Genomic DNA, 25,884 nt, shown 5'->3' on the forward strand with positions numbered 1-25,884 from the left:
GATTTGTCCATGAGCACTATTTAGATTCCGTCCCTGCAACAGGTTTAGACAACAAACAAAGCGGAGGCCGTCCGAGGGCCCCGGGGGGACGAATGTGACTCCTGTCCAAATAAATAAAGCCGAAATCTCCCACAGCCAGCACTACTTAACAAAAGGAAACACACTTAAAGCAAGATGGAGGTTTGGAGGGGGAAATCATGCGCTAGCAGAAGCAAACAACAGCAACCAAAGCCTCTGTATGAGCTTCGCCACACCTGAGTCTAACTTCAACCAGACTTTTTGTTCCGCCCCTCAGCCAGTGTTCATTTTTTTTGACGAAAAACGCTCGTCGTAGTCATCAACCTTTTTTTCGGACTAAAACTAGATGATGACGATGTTTATTGACATTTTTGTCAAAGAATAAAAACGAGACGAAAAATGTCTGCCAGAGATGAGATCCACTCAGAGCTCATTTCGTTTGTGGAAGGAAATGATTCAGAAAGTGGCGGGAGGAGGAGGTCGGGAAGTTACGTAGTACGTGCATACAGATTATCTGGTACAAACAGGAAGAGGCGACGGGACATTTGGACGCACTTCACATTTAATATGAAAGAAAATAAAACACAAGATATCAGGAATCGACTAAATCTACTGCGATTTTAGTCGACTAAAACGATTATGATATTTCGTCAACTAAAAATAGATTAAAACTAAAACAATTTAGATGATTAAATTATGACTTAAACTAAATAACCTTTTGGTCAAAAGACTATGACTAAGACTAAACCAAATTTTGCTGTCAGAATTATTGAGACTGCCCTCAGCCCTCTCCGGCAGGATGTTACATCACACCTTGTGTGTTTACATCAAGGTTTTTACGTCACACCCAGATAAAACTGGAGCTGATTTCCCCTCCGGTGTGAGTACATGTTGGTGACAGGGCAGCCTGATAGAGACTTCGCCACAGGAAACCAGCGCGAGGATAAGGGGGGGGCGGATTCAAAGCAACCAAAGCAAGAGCTGGCAAATTGCTCATGACAAAAAAACAAAACAAAACACAAAAGAAGCCCGTCGCTGTTTTGTGCTGTGGGGCCTCAGCGGCACCGCCTGTCTGTGCTCCGCTCCTGCTGAGCTCAGGACAATCTGGTTGGGGTGCGTTTTTTAGGTCCATTGCCGCAATCGCCCACGTGCACACACACAAAAAGATTCGGGGAAAACGGCATCACTGTTCCGACTCTGTGACAGAACCTGAGTCAAAGACATTAAGCAGCAGTTCCAGGAAGCACGGCCCAGGAACGCTGCTGTGGGGGGTGATAAAGCACGTGCACCCACACGCTGTCACACTTTCTGCATTACTGTAAAAGTGCTAAAGTGATGATTCTAAACCTGAACAACCCCGTGCTCCACTTCTCCTCCGAGCCGAAAACCCAAACCAACCCGAGACTGTTATTCGTAAAGAGCGTCTCACAGGAGCAGCTGGGTTTGATTTACAGAAAATACACTGCACTAGGGATGCAAATTATTGATTCATTCATTAATCGTTGAGTGACCTTATCGATTAACGATTAATTGATCAGCGGCGATTTTCCCTGAGAACCTAAATTTCACAATGAAAAATGTGTAAGGAACACATTATTTCACCCTTCAATAATGTTGAGGGTCTAATGTGATCAATTTTCACATTAGAGAACATTAAAAACAGCCTAAACATGTATCCTCTGACTTTAAGTTGACTTCTAATGGGTCACATTTCAACTTTTTCTTTTATAAAAAAAAAAAAGTTGTTTAAAAGTAGGTATATTATAACCATCACAGTATCTACAGGTGAATTGCTCTTTCCTGCCACTACACTGTTATAATGATATTAACAACCTGTGTAAAAAATGTTCAATTAATTGCGACTAATTCAATTTAATCGATTAAATTCTTAATCGATAATTGATTAATTGCACAGTTATTCTCTTGGATTGATCCACTTTTAAAAACATTTTCGCTAATCCTGGGCACAAGCACGCATCGATGAATAGCAGTGCAAAGACGTTTTCCTGAGCTGTATAATGAGCAAAACATTGTACTCGAGCAAAAATATTTTATAGGGTCAGTGAACGCACCATCGAGGATCAGCTCTGACCGGTCGCACCTGTTGCAGTAATGCGTGCGCAGGTCTTGCAGGATGAGGGATTAATAATCACAATGCAAAACCATAATGCAATCCAGGCAACAAAGGAGTTCAGGATCAAAACAACCGAGGCCTGTTTGTCACCAGCCTGTCCCTTGGAACTTTCAGTACAGTCACGGTCGGTTGAAGTGTTTCGAGCGAAACGCAGAGGACATAATGACCTTGAAGAAGTTTTCATGTATAAATATCTGCTGCCGCCCCTCCTGCCCTCCAGCCTCCAATCCGCCCAACTTGCGCAGCAACATGTGCCTCGGCCACAAAGTGCAAAACTAATTTCCTGATAGGCGAGTCTAATTTCACTTGAAAGTGGAAAACGCTAATCTGGTACAGTTCAAAGGTTTAATGCGTCCGCTGTTACACAACAAGGAATCGCACTGTTTTCCTCGACGGGAGGTGCTTTTTTTTCTTTTTTTTCCTCAAGTAACCTTGGATCTTTTTCGCGTGCGGGGCGGCACTGCTGGAGAGTCCTCGGAGGGGTTAAACCCGTCAGTCATATTTGGTCCCGGCTGAAGCGGTTTGGCGCCCGGGCGTTTATGTTTTTGTGTATTTTGCCGGGACACAAATAGTACCCTCCCCGTTACGTCAGTGTTTTCTCAACCTCTGGCTGTCGTTAAATGCTGGCGAATGTAAAAAAAAAACAACCAGAAAAAAAACCTTGTAAAATACCGAAACCCTCTCAAAAGGAAACGCGCCAACTTAAAGGGCTGTATTAGAGGGTGCGCGACACGGAGGGGTAAGGGGGTTGCCAAGTTTGTAATAGCGTGCATGCCTGGCCCTGGTTGATACTTGAGGGCTGACGGGACGGAGGGGGAAAGCGTGGAGGATCAATCTCTGGCTCTGTCTAAACACCGCGTGCCTGCAGCAGACCCGGCGGAGCCGGGGGACGACGTTTACGGGACTCCGCCATGGGATGCTTTTTAAATGTCATCATCCCGTTACACCGATTTTTTTTCTCTCTCTCTCTCTCTCTCTCTCTCTGTCTCTCTAAACCTCTTCAGCGTTTAATTCATCTGGACATCCGCTACGTTTCCTCCTCTTTCCGCTCCACTACATCATATTCATATACGTGACTGAATTAACTGTAAACTTGCGGGGCCATGAGAATAAACAGGGAGGAATTTCCGTGACAAAGCTTTAACGCCAAACACACCTCCCACTTCCCCTCAGGGGTCGAGGCATTAGCGCGGGGCTTTAATGCGTGCGGCTGGAAGGCTGAGAGCCCTCGCTGGTATTTATTCGTTCCTTCCGAGGAGCGGCAGAAACCTCCGCCGGTGCCTTCAAATACACAGAGGAGCGTCTCAGTGAGGCACGCACCTTTTAATGATGATGACTAAGGACAGTCACAGATGACGGGGAATCGGAGAGGTGGCAGCCAGCCTGTCCACCTTGCTGGAGTGTGTGTGTGTGTGTGTGTGTGTGTCATGGTGTTTGTGTTTTGCATGTCTGCCACAATAATTAAATATTGATCTTCGGCATAAATAGAACACTTGTTTAGATGGGCCTCGTAAAGGCTCAGGTCATTGTTTGTGCAGTTGCCTAAACATGGTAATTAATATATGAGCAACTCTGTAGTTTTTTTATTTAATTTATTTATTTCACAGTATTAATTCTTCTACAACTCGTTGGCTCACGCTGAAAGATAAGCGATTTGCCTTCTTTCGTAATGAACCACGGATCACGTTGAACTAATGGCAATGTGATCACTAAAGTTTACGCAGCTGGTCGACTACTAAGGCCGATTGCCATTAAAATCAAAACCTCCTGCAGTTACGAAACTGTGTGGTTAGTTATTGGACGTCTTTAGCTCCGAGCAGACTGAGTGCAAAAGGAAAAAAAAACACCAAAATAAAGAGGCACAAATGTGACTTTGTAAAGACAAAGAACTCTAAGAACTCTAACTATTCAAACAAGCCCTCTTCTCTGTTTCACATCCTATTCCAGGGGTGGGCAAACCTTTGGACCGGTGGGGCCACAATGGGTTCCAAAATTTGCCAGACAGGCCGAACCAGGAGGAGATGGATGGAGTGTTTTGGTGACCCACCTCACACAAGGAAAAAATATATCTTGAGACTTACTTACTTTAATATAATTTCTTTAAATTATTAAAAAGCTCAAGGGGCCAAATATGGCCCCCGAGCCATAGTTTTCCCATGCCTGCCCTATTCACATGTATATGGGTATTAAATTCTTCTTCTTCTTCTTCTTATTATTATTATGATTATTTATTTTTTTTATTTTTTTTGAAAGTTGATGTTAGTGTCAGATGGCCTTGCATTTCATTTACTTTACCCCCAGTGTGATACCAATATGCCACTTTATTTGGCTGTGAGAGTACAAACTTCCATTGCGCCCTCAAAATCATGTGCTACTCAGAGTCGGTGTCCCCAGATGTCCCCGCCCTAAGAAGTTACATGTCAAGCTTTTCATTTCCTGCATGTGTGGCTGTGTGTGTAGAGTGTCTTCAGCCTTAGAGAACAACAGAGGAATGGATTAGCTCAGAACTATTCTTAGATTGGACGCTGTGGTTTGATAGTGTTTTGAAATTCTTTTTTCCCCCCTCTATTTACAATGTATCTTTCTGAATCGGAAAGGTTTACACTGAATCAAACGCGTCGGCGTGACCAGGAGGGGACCAGGAGCTGAAACTCAGAGACGCTTTTGTTTTGACCGGAGTTGACTTGACGACGGTTTCTGTCTTTAAAACAGTGCCAGATAACAAAAGTCCAGCGTGCGCTGAAACCGGTAAATTCAACTGGGTAACGTAAACAGTGGCCTCGCTCAGCGTTGCGAGGCAGGAAACACAAAACCAGGGCGGATGACAGAATGGTGCCAAATATTCCGCGGGCATGACTTTGAATTAATGGCACTGATGCATTAGTGTCCTGCGTGCCTCTTGTCCGGCGATTTCAAACGTGAACCAATTCCTCCGCTTTTTTTCCATTTATAGGAACCTAAACAAATCAGAGCCGTGGGACTAAATGCGGCTTGACGAGGGACCACGTTAAACATCCAGCAGCCACTCGTGTGATAAAATAAGGTTTCCCAGACAAAGCGTACCTCGAGTGCTTCCTTCTATTGAGTCGCGCTCTGAGTCATGTCGACTGCGGAGGCTCTATATGGCCTTTTAGTAATGGGTTGCCTTGGCAGCTCCTCTAGTTAGCCCGTGGTCCCTGCTGATAAAGAAGCAGGAAGTGAGCGAGCGAGGTGCACTTTCATACGACCTTCTATTTTATCCTGACCCTCACCCACTTCCCTCTGGCCAACCCCCACCACCAAGCGTGCATTTCCAGCCGGGACCACAATGTCGTTCTCACAACAACGGACAAAAGACGCGACATCTCCGACTCTGTTCAGGTGTCGGTCGGCAACTGATTGGCGGCGCGAAAGGGAGGGGGGAAAAAAATAAAACCTCCGTTCCAAACTCGAGTCGTGCAAGTGAGCAATGCAGCTCTTTGTTACGTAATGGCCGTCACGTCTGTTTGGATAAAAAAGACGTCTTCTCGCCGTTCTATTTCTGGAGGCTCATGACACTGCCGACGCACTCCGACGCCTGCGATCCGCGACATCACACCGCAGCACCGAGTTGCGATACTGAAAGGGTTTGTGTCCTCTGCCATTTATGGGGGTAAAAGGCAATGTGGATGAGTCACAGGTGTGTTTACAGTCTGTGTGTGTGTGTGTGTGGGCAGGGAATGCACTCCTTTCGTCACAGCGTCTCCCTGCCTTGCAACAACGACAATGGCCGCCGACTGGTTTGTGCGTCCAGCGACAGGAAGAAAGGTTTTTCAGGAAGGCTTGAGGAGGTTGATGACATACTATTCGTGCCTGGCTCAGGCTGGCGTAAACTAGAGAATAGCTGTTGTGGAGCGAAAGCCAGCGGAGAAGCGATGGTATCAGCGCAGCGAGCACCCTTCCAGCAAACATTAAACATCTGCTCGGAAGCATTGTGTAAAATAAATTAAGCGAGGGGTGACGGTGCTGTCATATGTCATGGCTCTGTCCACTCCGGGGGAATAGAGGAAAGACAGGCAACTTGGACTCCTTTCAATAATACACCTGCCCAGCGTGTCCGCGGAACCATCAGTCCAAATGTTATTTTAGAAATAATGCACGTAAAAAAAAAATAAAAAAAAAAGTCGAACTGGCTTCAGTTTGCGGCTCAGTTTACTTCTGCTTTACTTAGTAGTGTTATGAGTTTGCAGTCGACTCTAGTTTATAATGATGGCTGAGGAAAAACACCCCGAACCTCCGCAGTTATGTAACTGGAGCTGCTAAATGGAACAACGCATCTTCAACTGATTTTCACTTTCTGTGGTGGATGGTGATTAGTTTGGGACACGTGCACCTAAAACGCAGGTGTTTATCTGAGTAGGTGCAAAAATTAGATAATTTGAGCGCCTTGGGACATCACTGCCAATGTGAAAATTGGTTTTGAAATGTCAGGCTCACACTGGCCTGGAGGGGCTTTTATCCAAAATGAATTTGTATGACACAGCTCATAAAAGCCATCTTCCTCTGTCTGGTCTGTTTTTTTTCCTCTTTGTTTGTTCCCAAAAGTCAAAAAGCTCGTCAGCAGGCACTCGACAGACTTCACCATGTGTGAAGTGAATTTGAAAGCAGCACAGGAACTTCCTGCACAGTCATTTAGTGACTTAAATGGTTTCAAACAATGATACTTCTCCTTGCAGAGATCGTTGTGTGTTTGGCAACAAAAAAAACACCCTCACCTTTCATACAGCTCTCTATCCTGTGGATGAGCTGGTAGGACTTGCAACGGTCGAGCAGAGTTCGGATGGCGGGCAGGGGGTCCAGGACGATGGTCTCAGGATGGGCATCAATGTAGTCCTGATATTTTTTTTTAAAAAGGAAGAAAAAAAAACCCCGTTATCTATCACGTGTGAAGAAACCTCGCCAACTGTTTGAATTACACAGATCAGAGCCACAAGGTCCCAAGCCCTCCCCTCCCAAGGCCACCTTAATGGACACAACACTGATCACAGATGTCAGAGTTTAGCTCAAGGCCCCCCCCTCAGGACGATTCATCCTAGGTAACAGCTACACATCCTGTCATTACATTTAGAATTCAGCTAAGGTTGTTGAGTCCGCTTTGCTGGGAACCTCTTCAATCCTCCTCGAAGGAGCTCGTGTGCACCGGCCGCGACGCGGGACACGCCAGAGGTGTCTTAATGGATTAAAAGAACGATAAACAAACTCAAGTGGGCAACGGCATTCTTCACTCCGCGCACATGTGAGCCCGATGGAGCTGGCGATGCGATGCCTGCCAGCGGTTGTGTGCTCGTTACGTCACCGCATCGCTGCAGCGGCGGCAGACAGCGAGGTCAGCGTGTGATTTGCTATTTTACATAACCGGACTCCCCTTCTTCCCCGAGAGCCTTTTGCTCCGGCTCGCTGTCCCCGCGCCACCTCCTCCTCCTCCTCTCCGCTCTCCACGTACTCGGCCTGGCCCGGCTCGGCTCAGCTCGGCTCGGCTCCTTCCCTTCCGAACTATTTTTCACAGACTCACAAACGCTGTCAGGTGGAGCTGGCTGGCCTGCGCTCTGCATAAACAGGCATGCCTGTTTACATTAAGGCACTCTGAAAAGCACCGCGGCCTCCTGTCACGCATGCATCTACGAAATCCAAACGCTTGTGGCACTGTTCGGCATTGGCCAAACACAGAGAACCAATAAATATGCCTTTACAGAATATATTCTTTTTATATGGCATTGTGATGTATATGGAGCATGTGCCAGAAACACATTTTCCTTGACACGGGGAAACCAATGTGCAGGATTTTCTGGGATTTTAGCGGCAATGCTCACGATGCCTGGCTGAGCACTTATGTAATTCAAACACGCTGCCGCCAAAAAAATAAATCCAAATTAATCTCCTGGAGTTGAGAGGAATTTTTGCGCCGATAAGGGCTTTCACTCGGGGCTGTCCAACTCTCTTTATAAAGCGCATTTCAATAGACGCAGGAGCAGGTGCCAAGGTAGGAGAAGCATGGCTAGCAGGTGGTAAAGTGTGTCAGTGCAGCACTGCAGGCATTGCCACAGGAAAAAGAAAAAGAAAAAAAGACTCTCGCTCCAGTGTCAGGCAATAAGGTCACAATTAATTCTAGCTGGGAGCCAAAAGCTAATGATGCTTATAGTGAAAAATCCAAATAAATACACATTAAAACCAGGATAATATATTCAAGAATGTCAAATTATTGCATATTTACAGGACATTATCAGTGATGTCAGCTAATAAAGCAGACACGCAGTTTTAGGGGCAAGTAACTGACCCTGGAAATTTGATGCTGTCAGCACAATGTTCTCAGCCTAATGTGCCTGATTGAAAAGTTGGCAACTGCTTGATGCAACCGACCCGTCTTAGCATAAAGTTGATTACAAATGCAATCGTCCCCTAGGAATGGGTAGTGGGGAAAAAAACTTGCATGTATATTTCCATTTTCAATTTTTTTCTTTCTGTGTGAAAAACTAGAGTCCACGAAGTTCTGTTATGCTTGCGTAACGACGGTGAATCTTGGAAGGTGTTATTTTGAAGTGCTTTCCATTTGGTGCTGCATTTCATTAAAAGAGAAAATGAAAGGCTCAGGGCATGTGTATAGATTTCGGAAAAACACGTAGCATGGCATAAAAGTATGAATCTGTTCAAGCCAACGGTTAATATTAACCAAGTGCTGCTGTTAAGCGGGCGCCCTGTTTTCCCTTCTAAAGCAGCGCTGAGCATGCTGACAGGTCTGTGTGGCGCCGATCAAGATTGCAGCCCGTCTGAGTCATGCATGCTGGACAGGGAGGGAGGAATAGAATGGGGAGAGACAGACAAATAGTGATGTGGGCAATAAATTCATTCAGCAATATATTTTCCAACAAGAGTAGGTGTCTCTGTCCTGTCTGTGAACTCCCCGGAAATAAAATCCTTTACGTTGTTTACTTGCCCCACTTAACAGAAATAATAATCTATTTTTCTTTTTTTAACCCTGGCCAGAGGTGATTCGTTTTTATTATGGGTGAATCCTCGGCGGAAGCGGCAGAAAACAACAGGGCGTACCTGGACTCTTTGCACCAGCAGCATAGCCTGCGAGTCATTCTGGTCCGCTTCCAGGATGAGGTCGGTCAGCTTGTGGATGATGACATCGAGTGGACCCTGCTCCTCCAGAGGCTGGCTGAGGTCCAGCTGGAGAGAGAGGACAGCCACGGGTCAAGAAGCATGTCCCAAAACAGAAAGGCACCCAGACAATCATTTATTGCATCTTGTGATGGTTTACTTGGGAAATATAATTATGTAATCGCAGCTGCAGAGAATTGGCTTTTGTCACTTGCACTGCAGAGTGCAGGAGGTTATGAACAAAATCAAAGCGGCAGCTGCTCAATACAAAGTTAACAATAAGATGAAAAGACTCGACATGATACGTGGTACAAACATTAAATACACACAGCTTTTTTTTTTCTTTTAATTTAGTAAACCTTAACATTTTGCATTTAAAATTCAAGCCAAAAGAGGCAACTCAGAAACTGTAAATGTTGGTCTTAAACGCTAATCATAAGCTAATTAGCTTCCTTTCACTACCCGCTTGCCTCATAATTATGGTCCAAACCATAATTACAACATTTTAAACAAGCCCTTTGACTGCATAACATAAAAGCAAGATTCGTAAGTAACAGCCCTAAAGTCATAGCCATCCTGACTCTGTGATTAACCTCTGTGGTTGATGTTGGGAAAGCAAATGACATCGTTGGCATGAAAACATCTACAGCAAAAAAACAAAACAAAACTGCTGAATAGAGGAACATATAGTAGTATGTGCTACAAAAAAATGCAGTTACCAAGAAGCTTTGTTGTATTTTCAGGAATGCTCATTCTTGAGGATGTCAAAATTTACGAGAATCTCTTCATCAAACCTCATAGATCTTCTCTTAGAAACAATGATTTTCAGTTCTGCTTTTTTCGTGACCCAACCCAATCAGGGAGGAATATTAATATCCTCAGGCTTCTCCTATTTATAACTGTATCTTTGGTGCAACCAATATATTTTATTTTGTTTTTTCAAATCACACGAAGAATTTATTTACAGAGTCGTATCTTCCCGACTACAAGTCAAGAGCTGTCTCGCCTCTTTGGCAGGACGGCCCGCCTTGCCCCACATACTTTGTGAGCCTCTGGTATAAAATAAAAATAATTAGCGTTTCTTTTGAAGTTGACAAGCGGCGAGAGATTTGCGCTGGACAAGCGGTTCGTAAATTGTCTGAGCAGTTGCTACGGCCATGACGTGATTCATAGCTGTTCCACCTGGGGCTTTGTGCAGGTCGAAGCGGTCGGACTGAGCGATCTTACAAAAGATCTGGCGTAGATGTGAGGCTCTGCCTTGGCGAGTCTGCTTTTGTGAAAGCTCCATTAACAGTCACTATGTTTACATGACACTCGAGAAAACTGAATAATTGCTTTAGCCTGACTATGACTGGACAACTGAAGTGCATGTAAATGTCCGACTGTAATCTGAATTGGAGAACTCCGATTGCAATTGGAAAACTCTAAGACGCCCAGATAGTGCGATTGAAATTCAAATTTCTCCTTCATGTACACGCCTTAGTCGGAGTTTAACTGGACAATGTAGGTACGCATGCTCCATACCATCTGCACTGGCGTGTGGCCCCGGAACAAAAACAATCCATACACATGCTTCTTCAAAGTGTGGACATAATAATGGTTTTACTGTGTGACAGAAGACGTTAACCGGAAATTAAGACGCTGAAAAGACTGATATTGCCCCCTAGTGTTGGGGAGGAGGACACATTCTTGTGAATAATTTGATTCTCTCAGCTGCGTGTATACTTGGACAAGGAGAGAAGCCCGATTAGACGATAAAACCAAATGTTGAGCAAAGCTCGATTAAGCTGTGTATGTAAACGTAGTCAGTGACGGCGAGGCATGACTCAATTGTGGTTGAGGGGGCCTATCTTGTGACAGCGGTTGCATCATGCTGCCATACACTAATTGAACAGTGAATCAGCAAAAGGGGATGGACAAAAAAGGGACCGGGGCTGACAAAAGACAATTCAGCAGCACCTGTGCAAACAAGACCAGAGGTGAGCAGGAACGACTGGAACTCTTGGTAACCCCACCACCTCCTCCCCGCCCCCACCTGAGGGTGAGCATGCCCGCTGTAATGCTGCGGAAATCAATGCGAGAACTGTAAAGCAGGCTTTCAGTTGGCTTAGGGTTCGGCCACAGTCAAAGCTAACATTTGCTGGGTTAATGATTGCGAGAGGCGTGTTGGATAGATGACTAATTACGGCAACCTTGGTCCCGGCTGTCTAAGGAGTGGCAGGCCTGCGGAACATACAGCCACGCAGGCACGCTGGGCGCATTGGGATGGACGTGCAGCACTGCGTCCACAGAGCTCTGTTCATTGTTCACTGTTCTCGCACCATTGGCAGTAAGAAACATTGTCATCGAGCGGCCGTGCACAACGTATCGCGAGTTGCGTAACGTTTACACAGCGTGACGACGTGCAAAGACATGCCAACCGCGCTCACATTATGCAATGTCGGTGCGGCGAGTCTCATCTCTGCCAACCTGAACGATGTTGGGTGTCGTTTTGCTGTGCACTCTGTTCGCACTGGCCTGTAGCAACATGTTGGTCGGCTTGCGAGCGACATACCAGCATGACCAGCATGCACCGACAAACCGACGCGGGGAAGCAACAATGTCTTGCACCTCGTCGCAGGTAACTGAGAGTCAAAAGTGAAAGTTTGTGATTCTACTGACGGTAGAATCACAGTCGCCATTAGTGTGCATTAGTGTGAAAAGTAAGAAACATTTTAAATAAAGCAGCTCTGGTTATTGACTGACAGAAGGAGGAGGAAGTTCTCATCATTCAAGTCAGAACCACGTGGGTTGTTTTGGAGTTTGGTGCATCTTTTTAAATAGCACTATTGTGCGTAGTGCTTAACTATGGAGATATGTCCATGCAATATCTGCAACAGTCACGGCTACATGCAGAATAATGGACGCGCAAGGAGTAACGAAGGGCAGTAGGCAAAGCGACGCAAATATGAGAATTTTTCCCAGGCAAATTTTTCCTGCACACAGCTAGCATGAGGCGAATATGCGTATAAAATTTGTGCAGCAAATAAAGCTTTCTTTCGCACTGAAGGAGAAACAATGGAGTCGACATCTAGCAACTACACTCGCTATTTGCCTTTTCGCCTCTACAAAATTCAACACAACAATGAAAAAATAACTCCTGCATTTTAGCTCTGTGGAAATTTGCTGCTGGTGTGGAAGGATGCATTGACTTCAAGGGGGTTTAAAAAAAAAAAAGTGAATTATTCGCTTTGCAAATTCACTCCTGGTGTGTAAGGACCTTTAGATCGGGCTGGAAATGGCCACTCTTTGAAGTGTCTGGCTTGCGCTGTCAGCGGGACGGAGGTCAGCATGGAGTGGAATGTGTCTTGTTTTGCACCGAGGCTTGGATTTACGCCTCTTGCTTTGCATGAAAAACCATCACCAGCCTGGCCCCCTCCACAAAAACAGGACTCTTCGTTGGGGGTCGTCGCCCAATGGGAAAGGCACGTCACTGGAGTTGAGGCTCTCCTCTTTCTGTGCAAAAACACAGTGGCCCCGCCGGAGAGTTCACCCAGCAGTGAAAGTCACTGATGAGCTAAAATAATGCTAAAAGCAGACGTGTGGGCTGACGTCTTTGCAGGTCCCCGTGGGACCGAGTGCTAGCTCAGGGCCATGCCGGTGACGGACAGCATCAAAAACACGTCAGGCTCTGGAGGGGAGAGGCTGGGTCAGGGGCACAAGGCTAGGATATTTTCAGCTTTGATGAATTTTCACCGAGAGTCCAGGCCGTACCCTGGGGAGTTCTAGGAGCGGTGATTTAGAAAAATAACATGGACGAATTTCCACACGGGGCACCGGTCTTGGACACAGTTATGCCCAAACACGACACAGCAGACGGTTCTCCGTGTGCCTGGTGAGGTTTCACCAGAACGCTGCTTCATCCTTTAGTCTCTAGCTGCATTTCCATTACAATTTTTTGCAAAATAAAAGCGATATTTCAAAAATTTCGACGAAGGACAATTGCGATTTGCAGGTGTTTCCATTGAATGGTGTGAAGTGCCTAAACCGTAATTGTCATAAAATCTCATCCCACAAGAGATTTCCATTATCAGTAACTTATTGCAATATTTAGGTCTTGCGCAATTCTAGGAGTAATGGAAACCGGCTTCTTTCTAGTCGACTTAAAGTCACATGTCTTTTGTTACCACACCAGTCCAGTGAGCGGAATGCAGACAGACGTACTGAATGATTTATCAGTTGGCACGAAAGAGAAAGGTTTAGCCATTGGCCACACCTCGCGGGAAGCACAAGACTCAACATGTGAACATGAGAGGGGATCAACATGACAGTTCTGCATCTAAATCCAAAGACCGTTTCGCTCAGTTGGACTCATTAGGCTAATGGCTGTCTCGGCGCTGCAAGCAGCCCGTGAGGCAACTGCCCTTTTTCCCCCCCTTTGGTCTACAGTGTCCGTCACTGAAAACTGATTGTGACAAATGGGATGCTGCAAGCAGAGTGGAAATATGTATTCAGTGTTTTCTAGCTATAATCACAAGTTATGGAGAAGGAAATGAGACCAAAAGGTCATTGTATTCTCTCTGCCAATTGAATTGTAGAGCGGCAGAGGGATTAAAGTGTTATTGTCATGTTGTAAACTTCATCGAGCATAAACAGGGAAATCCTGCCTCTCTTCACCGTGAACATTAGATTTACAAAACAATAATCCTTCTCACAGAACAGCATTAAGACATGACGAAACACAAATTGGCTACATGACAACCAACCATTTGAACCATGACAGAAAAAAAAGATGTGGCCTGTAAAATTGTATTTGACAGGCAGATTACGGCTGCATATAAAATGTGACTCAAGAATACAAATATTTGAACTTGAGGAAATTCAATGACAGAGATACTTAGCCCTTAACAGAAACTTTGCAACAGACACTCAGGCCAGTGTAACTCCATACAGGTACTTTATGTTATCTCAGCAACCTCATCGAAAATGTAATTGGTTCCCTCTGAATATAGATTCACTCAAGGCCAAGGTCTAGCAAGCCCATCTTATTAGCTCTATGACCCGGACTGGGTAATAGGATCAGTATTGATAGGCTGGCACAAAATGTAGAGGTAGAGGTTATAAAAATGATGAAAAAAAGAAAGCAAGTGCTGTTATAAGTTTTTCAAAGAAGCGCTACAGCAAAAGGGCCTCCTGAGGCTGAAGGACCAAAAAAAGATCTAATGCTCTATTTCAAGTCTGTCAGTCCAAATGGGTAAAAATGTTGCCTTTTTCCCACACCCAAATTGGAAATATAAAATAAAATTCCCCAGGGACTCCAGATTTAGTGGAGCGGAGTTCGCACGGTGTGATGTCATGACTAGTGCAAACCCTCAGGAGGACGAGACATCTGGCAACCGATTTAAAAATTGCAAGAATGAAGTGCAAAGAGGAATATTTTACAAGATGGAAAAAAGACATTGCCATTTCCTCAACGCCGTTGTTTCATTTCAGCCAGTCAAAAAAATAAATGTGTTGTAATGTATAATAGTGAGAATGAATAATAAACCATCATTTCTGAACTGAACTGTTCTGCCCTCAAATGACTTGTTTTGACAAAACAATTAGTGAAAGAACGAGCAACAACGTTGTAAACACCATGCAGCACAATTTTTAGAAGAAACCGCGGATTATATCATGTTTGACTTATACAGATCTTATCTGCTTGACTGCTGAGACAAGAATGGTTGATTTAATCAACTTCCGTAAATAAATATGCAGCTTTGCTTCATACCAGCCACTTGGACAATGTTAAACTGCGAGAGAAGCAAACCCAACAGCAAAACCTCCCACACACCTGTAATGTGTATGTTACACTATAAACAGCCTGAGAGTTCCTTCACTCACTTGTGCAAAAAAGGGACAGCTTTTTACATAGGCTCCAATTTGGAGGCCGACACTCAACAATAGCTCACACTATCTGTACTTGCAACCAGGCCATAATAGTGCTGGCACTGACTGACATTGAATGGTGAATCTCAGGAAGCAGACACCAAGGCCAAACCTTTATCATAACTTGACCTTTGTCAAGTTAATATAAAGCTAAAGAGCGCAAAAATGTGCAAGATAAAAACGGGCTTCCCCTGGAAAGAGAGGAACGGGGAAGTCGAGAGCAGAGACGGCCGTCCCTGGGTGTCCTGAGTGGAGGGTCTGTGAGGATCTCTGTCTCCCAGGGAGGGCTGAATGCACAGTGGGGGGAAAAAAAAGCCCTGCTTACTTTGGGACTATTCCCAGGACAAGGCTCTTTGTGTGTGTGCTGATATCGTCAGCAAAGTGAGAGGGAAAAAAATAACCTTTAAGTGAGAGGAACAAAAAGAACCTCCCAAGAAGACAAGAGACGGGACTTTTTTTTTTTCCTCTAAAAGAAGAAGGAAAAGAAAGAAACTGAGCGATTTCGTCCTCAATCTGAGAAAGCACTTTCACTGACAGGAACCTTTCAGCACTGGGCTCTTTGGACTAAGAAACGATTGTTGGAAGTCTTCTTTACAGGTTGATTTTAACTGATTGAATGCAGTGAGCTGAACTATCCACGACAGCATTACGACTCATTTCCAAGGGGCCTCAGTTATGCTGAACGTTCAGTCATTGTAACTGAGCGGTCGTCACTGAGTGCATGTAACAGCTGCATATCCTACTTTTTTTTTTTGGGTGGAACATCCGCGTCACACACAACAAAATATGTGCAATGCTAGTAGTTGGAACAGTGCATTTGTGTTTATTTACTTTATATTAGATACAAACCATCCCCTATTAACTCCAATATCAAAGTGCTCAAGTGCCTGTTTCAAACAGATTGTCCTGATGACAGACACCATTTGGAGAGCTGAGGCAGCATTTTGCAGCAATTAAGCAGCAGAAAGGTTCCCACTCTAAGATCCGTACAACAGGAAACGACAGGGACTGTTACACTCATCCTGCAAACGTGGCGACTTCTTTTTTTGTCCAGGTGGTCCCTGTCATTGCCGTTTGAAAGAACGCTATGTGTTACACTCATAGCAAGAGTTGAGCACTCTGCCATCCATTACAATTAAAATTCTCTTGTGATTTGTGTAAAAGAGGATAAGGAAATAAACAGGCAACCGAACAGAAGACCGTTTCCTTTATTGTCAGTTAATGGATCCTTGTTAAAGCGTCTACATGTGACATCACGTTCACCAACAGATGACTTTGTACTTCACTTCTACTCCACACTACAACAAACTGGCTCCTTGGAAGTCCTCGGCAGCCTGTGGAGCAGCGAGTGGTTTGTTTTGTTTTCCTGCACGTTACAGGTTGGGCTACCAAATTGGTATTTTTGCATTGTCGTTAGTCATGAGATGTGAGCTGTCTTCTACCATTTGTTGCTTACTGACACAATGTGACTGGGGAGAGGAGGGCAACCCTCATGAAGGAAAACTTCTCCCGCAGTTACGTGAAGGTACAGGCAGGGGGAACAACACAAACAGAGGGCATGAGACCGTCATCTTTTTCCCTGCCACAACATCACTTGGTCTGTACAAGAATAAAATAGCAAAAATGTGTCTTTGTGCAAATGTCTTGATGACACATCGGCGTAAATCAGGTCAGTTCGCTTGTGCTTAAACACAATCCCATTAGATTCACCAGGGGGCCATTTTTAAGCTGTAACCACACAAAATATGTGAACTCACCTGAACAACTTCTATCCCCCTTTTCCTGAAAAAAAGAAGAAAAACGAGACGTGAGTCACTGAAATAAGAACAAATCCTTCATCTGTTGGTTGCATTAGCATTGTTGGAAGCAAAGCATACAACATGACATCAAGTCTACGGCAACCAGTTCAGTACATGAATAGCTTCCTGGGTAAAGGTGGTGAGAGAATGTGACCAGCAGTGGTTGAGGGTTTCTGATGACACCTGATTCTCTTCTGCTGTAAAACAGTTGTTAGGCAGCTGCGCGTGACGGTCATCAAGTGGTAAAACACGAAGACGGCCTTTCACAGAAATACAGCATCGCTCAAAGATATTTGAATTTTGCACCAAATGGAAAGCTTCACCGCCGTGGCCAATCATGTAATACACAACAAGTTAAACACAGAGAACCTGAACGCACCCCCCCCCCCCCCACACACACACACACACCTCCTTATCTACAAGAGAACACGCAGTGCGCAGTGTTTTCACAACTGACTATTGCATCAATGTGAGGCGACTCTTCTCCTTTTAAATGTCTTTAAGACTGTCAGAGGCACAGGGATCCAAGGTTTAAAGACCCAGCATGTCTGTAATGTAGTATGTAATTGCATTTAGGGGTAACAAGGCGTTTTGACCCGTTTAACCTGCTCATTGTGCAAATGCAAATACACCTTACTACTGAATAAAAACACAAACAGAATTTATTTCGGTGATGTTACATAATGAAAAACAAGCACATATATTTTTGTGTTGCTACACTTTGGACCTATAAATTTGTGCTGTGACCCTTCAGCCCTACATGTTTGGCTTGCTGGTCTAAACCGAAAAACCAACTCAAACGAGAAAAGTGCAGGGAAACAGGTTCACCCGGAGTCCCGCGTAAAGCCGACTGTGACCAAACTAGTTCAGTCGGTGTGACAATCAAAACAGGCTGTCCAGCCAACTGAACCAGGTCACAGGTCTATGGTGACAACAGACATGCAGCACATTCACTACTTAACAACCCTGGGGACATTTAATACTGCAGTCGAGGTATTTCAATGTGGTGTGAATGAGGACTCTGCTTCGGTCCCACCCACGTAATTCACGGGGACAATCCTCTCGCCTGTATTGGCAGGCAGTCAGAGGATCCACTGGACCAGGTGGACAGGTACAGAACACGTACAATCTGACCGCAAAAAGAAGGGATGGGTAATAAAAAATATATTATATTGCTTTGTATCGTAACCCTGTATCATATATCTATAAACCACAATACTGACAATCCGTATTACCTGATATTGTTTAGCAGCGTGACAGAAAGTGCATGGACTGCAGTGGAACGGAGCAAAAACTGACAGGGAGGGGAACTTAAGAGCCACATTAAACACATTCTGGTGATTTCCCCCTTCTTTCCCTTTACACAATCAAGCAAATGTTTGTGGAGGTAGAGACTTTATTGATTACACTCAGACAAACGGCCCCTTTCACAGAGACGAGCCACCTCTGAGCCACATCAGGAGGTCGACCAATAAGCTGCCTTTGTTGCTCACGCACACAGGCGCCTAAGTTGTGCCTCTGATACCTCTAAAACTGGCTAATTGGCAGATCAACGCGCACCCCGCGAGCTGCTTCGGTGGAGTCTACACAGGACGGCGCCTTGAAACAGCCTGCATGAGAGGGGGTTTAAAGGGGAGGAACGGCATTATTGGGGGGGGGGGGACACACTTAGCATGAAGTGTATAAGGCTATAAATCTCATCAGACTTATCCCAGGGTGATGTGTCCTTGGACTATAAAAGGACGTAGTGCCAACATTTTCATGTGACGCTACCTTACATGCTGGCTCTGGAATATGTAGTAGGAAAACTGCAGCGCAAATGCAGACGATCCAAACACACAGCAGCGGGAATCTCTTTGGTGCAGCTGTAAATGACAGCCAACACGGATGTGCTCACAGCTTGTCAGCTGCATGCAGCACGATCAGGGAGAGCACACCTCGTCATGTGCATCTCGAGTGTGAAAACGAAATGTAAGAAATGTGTAAAACACTCGATTTCGCTTCAATATTTGGCACCTGAAAAGTCAGAATCTGGACATTTCAGTCCGTGGAGGGAAGTTCAAAAGCCCAGACAGGGCTGATACATCCTGCTGCTCGACACAAACAAAAGATTACCTGATAAAGAAAAAGCAGGACAATACCTGACACACCCGGGCGGAGCCACCATACAACATTCATTTGGCAGGAACTTTAGGCTGACCTTTAGAAGATGCTGTTAGTTAGTTGCTCTTTTGTCATAGATGGCCACCATCCATGACAACTCTTTGCCGCCTTCACCACGAGCCATATTGAACCATACTGAATCATATAGGTCGTGAGGACAGTTTAAAAATCGTCTGGAGGATTAAAATCACACACCACAACCCCACACTGGCGTCCACGGATCGATTATGGTTTCATTGTACATTCTCTTCAGAAGGACCGCAGACTAAAACGTTACCACGTGATAACAGCACAATTTCATCATCAGCGCTGTGTGCTAGTAAATCAACATCTAGAAAGACGCGTTGGGTTAAAGTCATGCCAGCTGAGAAAATCCATGTCCTACTTTACGACACATTATACAACGTTTCTCACGGCTGGATAACCAAGCCAAGAACAAGATAACATGCATGAAACACACAGCCTCCCAAAACGTAAGGGCTTGGGGGAGGGAGAGGGGGGGAGGGGGGCGCAGGTTTCTTTCAGGGGTTTTAATGCAAACGAGCCCATCCTGTTTCCCACCTGTGCTTTCTGGCAGCTCAACTGACATCTGAAATGCCCTCACCACTTCATTACGCTATGTCTCGACAGAAATGGTGTGAAGCGATTAAATTGGTTTATTTCCATTAAAATGTAGGTGGAGGGCGACGTAAAGAATACCTTGCTTTTACTGACTGACACACAAGCGGAGAAACCATGAGGACAAATTCAAGAAAGAAAACGGCTGATTAAAACAGTGCAACATAAGATGATGACAATCAGTCAAGTTGGTCAGTAAATTAAAAACAGCGGACGCACAACATGAGTACAGTGACCACAGAAAGGAAAAGTGAACGCAGGTCAAGAAGTCTGTAATGTTTAGATAAGAACATCACCCGACACCTTAAGGGATAAATACCGAAATCGCTCCAGCTACATACCTGCACATATCAGCGAAGGCCTGGAAATTCAGCTTCTTCAACTTCTTCTCGCTGAGCCAATAGCCGACCCGACGGCCCTTTAGGAAGGTCTGCATCTCCACACCGTGCTCCCGGTCCCACTCAGGCGGGTAAAATAGTGTGACCAAAAGTCTCAACCTGAGCTGTCGAAATATAAAAGTAGGAAGAAACAAGTTTATTGCGTTGCTTCCCAATGCTGCCGACGACAAGAAGCGTGAGGGATAAACAAGTTCGCGACTCGCTTGGCGGTAGCGTGACAGAAGCTACGGGCGGAGCTACACAGTCTACATGGCCCAACCTGGTCGAACCGAAGGCTTTCATGAATCGTGTAATAATTTCAAGAGGACGTGTATGGTTCAACATCAGCGCACAGCGCCGCTGACACCCTAGAGCTAACCGCAAGAGCTACAGTTAGCAGGCTAGCTGGTTGGTGTCAACCTGCATCGCTGTGCAAAGGCATTCAATTAGGGCGAACGTATATGCTAGCCTGCCACCGTTGGTAAATGAATGAACGGATTTAAGCCAATTAAATACGAGTTAATAAATTGTACCCGGCGACGAGTGGCATTGGCAAATTAAGATGTAGCCGCTGACTTAAACGCAAAGTAACATAAGCGTGACGACTAGTGAGCTAGCATTAACTAACCTGGCAATTTTAGCACAGTTGCTCAATCAAGGTTTGTCCGCCTCGGAAACTAGCGTGGGTAGTTTCCCATTCTGGGCTCCGTCCAGTGGAGAAACAGAGAAAAGTTTCGGAGGAGGGTGACAGGTGACAGCCACAGCTTGACACACGTTGAGATGTTGCCTGCTGTGTTTTCCCTCTGAGTGTCTGCTGGGTTGTACTGGCTGCTGCTGCACACACCCAGGATCCAGGAGACTGACGCTGCCTTCAGAGGCGGCTCGGAGAATCAAGCTCCTTCCGTTCGCCAAACAGTGAGGTCCATGAACGTTTCAGTCAGTGGAGTTCAACTGCGATATAGCACCACGATAAACTTATGAGCAGGCAATTGGTTGTTGACCTGATGCTTATCGTGGTTTAGCGAATAACTTATGTTGTCAACGGTCATCGATTGCAAAACCGAGACGCATATCGTTAAAACTAAATATCAGACTAAATGTATTTCACACAAATAAAACGAGTATGAAACACAAAAATACATACACGTATTTATGAACATAGTTATGTAGAGCGTGTTTGTTGATATTTGTTATTTTATGCAGGCGAATTTACTCACAATTACGGTTCGACTGGTTAAGCAACCCATGAAAATCTATTACTATTTCTGTGTATTCCACTTTGAGTTTTATAAATCACGGTCAACACCGCTTCCACATCCAGATTTGTGAGTGCGGTTTATCGAAAGTATAATCAAGGCAATTGTTTGTTTGTTTTTATTATTATTATTTTTTAACAGTGCATGCCAATCATCTGGATAATGGCAAGTCTTCTTGCTTACAAATGGTTGAGTTACTCTCCATTGTAAAGTGACCTTTGCATGGCACGCTATCAGACAGAGAACCACGTTACATTACTGCCCTCTATAGGCATGATAGAGAATGACATACCCTCCACCCCCCATGTAATTTTCCTGCCCCGCCCTGTCTGGACGGTACAGAGTACTATTCCGTTAATATAAACCCAGTCAGATAGACATCATCCTCATAAATTAACTATAAGTACACACATACATTTTCTCATTAGTTTTATTTTTATGATTTACCACTGAGTTAATCTGATTAAATTATTTACCAAGCATTAGTTGGTTTTCTATCAGATTTTTCTACTAAAAAAAACAAAACCCAACATGTTTTAAAATTGACAATTGATTTGACATGTAACTGTAGGGGGCGTTTAATATGTAGGTTTTTTAGTTTTTGTTTTTCAAAATTACATTTTGAAGCAGCCTACAGTTGTACATCAGCGATGTATGACGTCACTTCCTTCACGTGTTTACGAAGTCAAACTCCCGCCCGGAAGAGTCGTAAATCAACACAGTTTTCCCGCAAACATCGCCGGTGTCGTCCTGCGTCTTCCTTTGTGTCCTACTCTCGGCAATATTAGAAACCATGGCAGTGCATAAAGACGATTTGGATTTCGACTGGGTCGCCAACAAAGAAGAGCTCGAAGAAGTCTTGTGTGTGCTGGCGGGAAGTGACCCGGAAAACTGCTCTTATTCACGGGTGAGTCGAGGTCGTGTCCCCGCTGCCTCCTTCTGCATTTGCAGTTTTACAAAAGAAATGCGACGAATGAATGAATTAAAAATCAACCGCAACGGTGCAATGGTGTGCACACTCTGCAGATGTGCTTTATATATGCAGATATAAATGAGTTTTATCCGTCGATTGTGCATTGGGGGAAACCGTGTAAAGTAATTCGCCCTTTGTCTTCCAAAGTTTGTCACGTGACGTCAGTTATTTTTTTTAAAAAAAAATTCAGCAATTTCGATAGAAATTTTCATCTTTGAACACAGGGATACTACTACATTTTCCAATCGTAACGTTTGTGTGTTTTTATTACAGGGTTACGTTAAGAGGCAGGCCGTATTTGCGTGTAATACTTGCACGCCCAAAGACCGAGATCCTGCAGGCATCTGCCTGGCCTGTGCAAATACATGTCACGATGGACATGATATATTTGAGCTGTATACCAAAAGGTACGTAGTTAAAATTGAATGCTGCCTTTGACATTAAGTCTTTTTTTTCTCCGTTAGTATTTATCACTTTTTTTTCTTTGTCTCTGTAGGAATTTTCGCTGTGATTGCGGAAATAAGAGATTCGGAGATTTTAAGTGCCAACTCATTCCTGTAAGTGACGTTTTTCCCAACTGAATCTGTTTTACTCACTTTAGTTACCATTTAATTCCCTTATGGCACATTAGGTATTACAAGGCTTCTTTTGTATTTACAGGCCAAAGATCAGGAAAACAACAAAAATCTTTACAATCACAACTTCTGGGGCTGCTATTGCACATGTGACCGACCCTACCCTGACACCGATGATCAGGTATACATTTGTATTAGACCTCTAGGACTTGATATTATTCAGCTCCTTTAAAGAAAATCTAATTTGCAATCATCTTTTGGGTCACCATATAGGTCAATGATGAGATGATTCAGTGCGTTGTGTGTGAGGACTGGTTTCATGGCAAGGTAAGATTTAAATTAGTTTAAAAAAAAATCTTATGTTAAGCAAAGACCTCATTGTCTGACCAAAATTTTTGATCCCATTAAACATTTATCACCACTTTAAGTGTTTTCCTTGTGAATTGATTGCAATGTTTGTTGGCAGCACCTGGGCTGTTCTGTCGAGGAACCAGAGGAGCTGCAGGAGATGGTTTGTGAAGCCTGCATGAACAAGGCTCCTTTCCTGTGGACGTATGCGGAGCACTTTGCAGGTAACCCATTTTCTTGACCTGCTTGTCCTAAAAAGCCAAGAAAATCCAAAATGTCCTACTGTGCTCGTTGTCCATTCAAGGTCTCAGAACCATTTTTCTTTTCTTTTAGTACCACCTCAGATAAGTGTCACTAAATCCGAGGAGGAGCGTGACAACAATGTTGTGCAGGACATGCAAGAGGAGAATGATGCTGATCACAAAAGTAGTAGGAATAAAGAACCATCCATTGATGAGGAGCAACCAAAGCAGGAGGTGAGGACCACCCCATTCCCAGTGTTGAGTAGAGGCAGCAAAGTTGAACAACTTGAATCAGCTTCATGAAATCAAAGTTGGTTATATGAGGCTTACAGACACTACCAGCATCAATTAGATTGTGCCGACTCTATTTTAATTTGATGTGTTCCTGCAGTCCTCGTGACATGGGTTCCTCTGTCAAGTACTGCAGAGACAATCAAAAGCATAAAATGCTCTTATTCTCAGAAATGTGGGCCTCATAATTGTTGAAAAAAAAATATATATATATATTTTAGAAAAACACATTAAAACCCTTATTACTGAAATCATTCCACTCATTAGGCTGAAGAACAGGCTGAGCCAGCTGTTTCCTGCTAGTGGTAGTAATGTTACGTGACTCAGATTGTTAACATTTTTGTTACCTGACTCAAAGGTCACAATATATTATGATTGTAACTGTTAATAAGTGGTTCAATGTGTAAAATATCTCAGGCCTCAGAGCTAGGTCATGATGTGGTAACCAGGTGCATGCCACAAGATGGCGCTGTGAAACACTATGAATGGACCATACAGCCAGGCTTCATCTCCCCCCCTCCTCTGGGTAATTAGTAAAGAAATGACCCATGAGACACTGCTCCTCCTGCTCTGTAGACAGCTTTGGCCATGCTTCACAGAACAGCTTACTGTAAACTGGAGATTTTCATCGCCCAATCATCTCATTGTGTCAGTCGCCTTGAGAATTTCCCCCAGATTCAGCTGCAGTGCTGTGTGCAGAGATGTTGTTTTTTTAAGCAAACGCTTTATCATCGGCCTCCCGTGACGGTGTTACACAGTGGCTCATCCTCATTATGTGTGTTCACTTGTGTGTTTAGGAAGGGGCAAAACGGACCCCTGCTGTCAAAAGGACTCATGATGAAACAATGACGGGAAGCCGTGCAGAGGCCACAAGCACTTTGGAGGCATGCAGCCTGAAGGAGCTGCAGGCCCGCGGTCTGGAGCGGCTCAGGCAGGGGGCGGTGTTCTGGCCGTGCAGCTGGCGCTCCAAGCTCTGCACCTGCACAAGCTGCAAGGTAGTCCATAACGTAATGCCCAGTTTGTAATGAGAGCTTTGGCACTGGCTGTCAAGTGATCTTGGCTTACATAACTGTATAATGAAGCAGAAAAAAAGCAACCCTTAATTGGTTGTTTCTGTGCTGCACAGAAATCCTACGTGTCTGCAGGAGTGCAATTTCTCATGGATCCGTCCGACACCGTTCTGGCCTATGAGCAAAGCGGCTTGGATGAGCCGTTAGGGCAGAACCCGCTGGTGGCGCTGACGAGTTCAATGGACCACGTACAGCAGCTGGAAATCATCTACCGTGAGTTTCCGTCTAAAAGGTGTAATCTTGTAAAAAGGCAGCTGATTGACTTCAACCAGTTGGCCCTCTGCTCGCTCCCCAGGTTTCAAGGAAATTACAAAATCAGTCACGTCATTTTTGGACCAGTGTGCTGCTGATGGAAAGGTGAGTTGTGTGAGGCTAGAATAACAGAATGGATGGATAACAAGGAAAATTTATGCGCAGCCAATGGTACCATCGTTGAACTTTTCTTTCTTCTCCCCCCCACCATCTGAATCAGAGGGTGACAGTGGAAGGTGCACAACAGTTCTTCGAAGAGCTGCGCGCCACTAAAAGATGCCGGACCGAACCAGAATGCGAGTGATCGGGGCGCCACACTTGTGTTTTTGAATGTATGTCCTGACTTCGGTGTGCCCATTTCTCTCCTGCTGAACACAAGAGCTTCCTGCTGCAACGTGAGTGATCCGAAAGCTTGAATAAGTGCAAAGAAGACTGATTCTTCTAGATATGAGTGCCAGTTGTATCCAACTGCAGAGACCTGCAGTTGGCACTTTGCAATCGTTATTAAAATTTACTTGAGAATTTTTTTTGGAGAAACTGTGACAGCACTTTATGCTTTACAAAGATTCATTTGTTGTGCTTTTGTTTGTTTTTTTGCATACTTCCATCACTGTGAACATGTCCAGTTTACATTTGCAAATTGCAAAGGCTTATGTGTTGATGCCAATAGTTGTTGGTTTTTTTTTTTTTAAATAAAGATGAAACTTTACCAAAGCAAAAAAAGGCAAATGAAATTGAG

General features: G+C 44.5%; 2 protein-coding genes across 2 annotated transcripts in view; one reads left to right on the top strand and one right to left on the bottom strand.

Annotated features, from left to right (window-relative positions):
* LOC142883325 (inositol-tetrakisphosphate 1-kinase-like) overlaps positions 1 to 20,986 on the bottom strand; it is a 28,548-nt gene extending 7,562 nt beyond the window's left edge. The window contains exons 1-5 of the mRNA XM_076018106.1: positions 20,767 to 20,986; positions 20,103 to 20,263; positions 16,939 to 16,963; positions 9,215 to 9,340; positions 6,886 to 7,003 (exon numbers count right to left, since the gene is read on the bottom strand). Coding sequence (XP_075874221.1) covers positions 6,886 to 7,003; positions 9,215 to 9,340; positions 16,939 to 16,963; positions 20,103 to 20,197 — 364 coding nt within the window. The 5' untranslated portion in view covers positions 20,198 to 20,263; positions 20,767 to 20,986. The remainder of the gene's footprint in view (positions 1 to 6,885; positions 7,004 to 9,214; positions 9,341 to 16,938; positions 16,964 to 20,102; positions 20,264 to 20,766) is intronic.
* Positions 20,987 to 22,079: 1,093 nt separating this feature from the next.
* LOC142883327 (putative E3 ubiquitin-protein ligase UBR7) lies at positions 22,080 to 25,829 on the top strand. Its single transcript, XM_076018110.1, has 11 exons — positions 22,080 to 22,301; positions 22,641 to 22,774; positions 22,864 to 22,924; positions 23,028 to 23,123; positions 23,216 to 23,269; positions 23,409 to 23,514; positions 23,624 to 23,766; positions 24,621 to 24,818; positions 24,950 to 25,106; positions 25,189 to 25,250; positions 25,366 to 25,829. The coding sequence occupies exons 1-11, from the start codon at positions 22,188 to 22,190 to the stop codon at positions 25,447 to 25,449; spliced, it is 1,209 nt and encodes a 402-aa protein (XP_075874225.1). The 5' UTR covers positions 22,080 to 22,187; the 3' UTR covers positions 25,450 to 25,829.
* Positions 25,830 to 25,884: the final 55 nt, after the last annotated feature.

Source organism: Nelusetta ayraudi, unplaced genomic scaffold (genome assembly GCF_046127955.1).
Source record: "Nelusetta ayraudi isolate G7.1 ecotype Tasmania unplaced genomic scaffold, CSIRO-AGI_Nayr_v1 ptg000007l, whole genome shotgun sequence".
NCBI lineage: Eukaryota > Metazoa > Chordata > Actinopteri > Tetraodontiformes > Monacanthidae > Nelusetta > Nelusetta ayraudi.

What these genes read in the sequence shown, in the direction of transcription:
- LOC142883327 (XM_076018110.1), top strand. Translation starts at nt 22,188, where the DNA reads ATGGCAGTGCATAAAGACGATTTGGATTTCGACTGGGTCGCCAACAAA. An exon ending in ACCCTGACACCGATGATCAG is followed by an intron (nt 23,124 to 23,215) that starts GTATACATTTGT and finishes GTCACCATATAG; the next exon opens with GTCAATGATGAGATGATTCA. An exon ending in GCACCTGCACAAGCTGCAAG is followed by an intron (nt 24,819 to 24,949) that starts GTAGTCCATAAC and finishes TGTGCTGCACAG; the next exon opens with AAATCCTACGTGTCTGCAGG.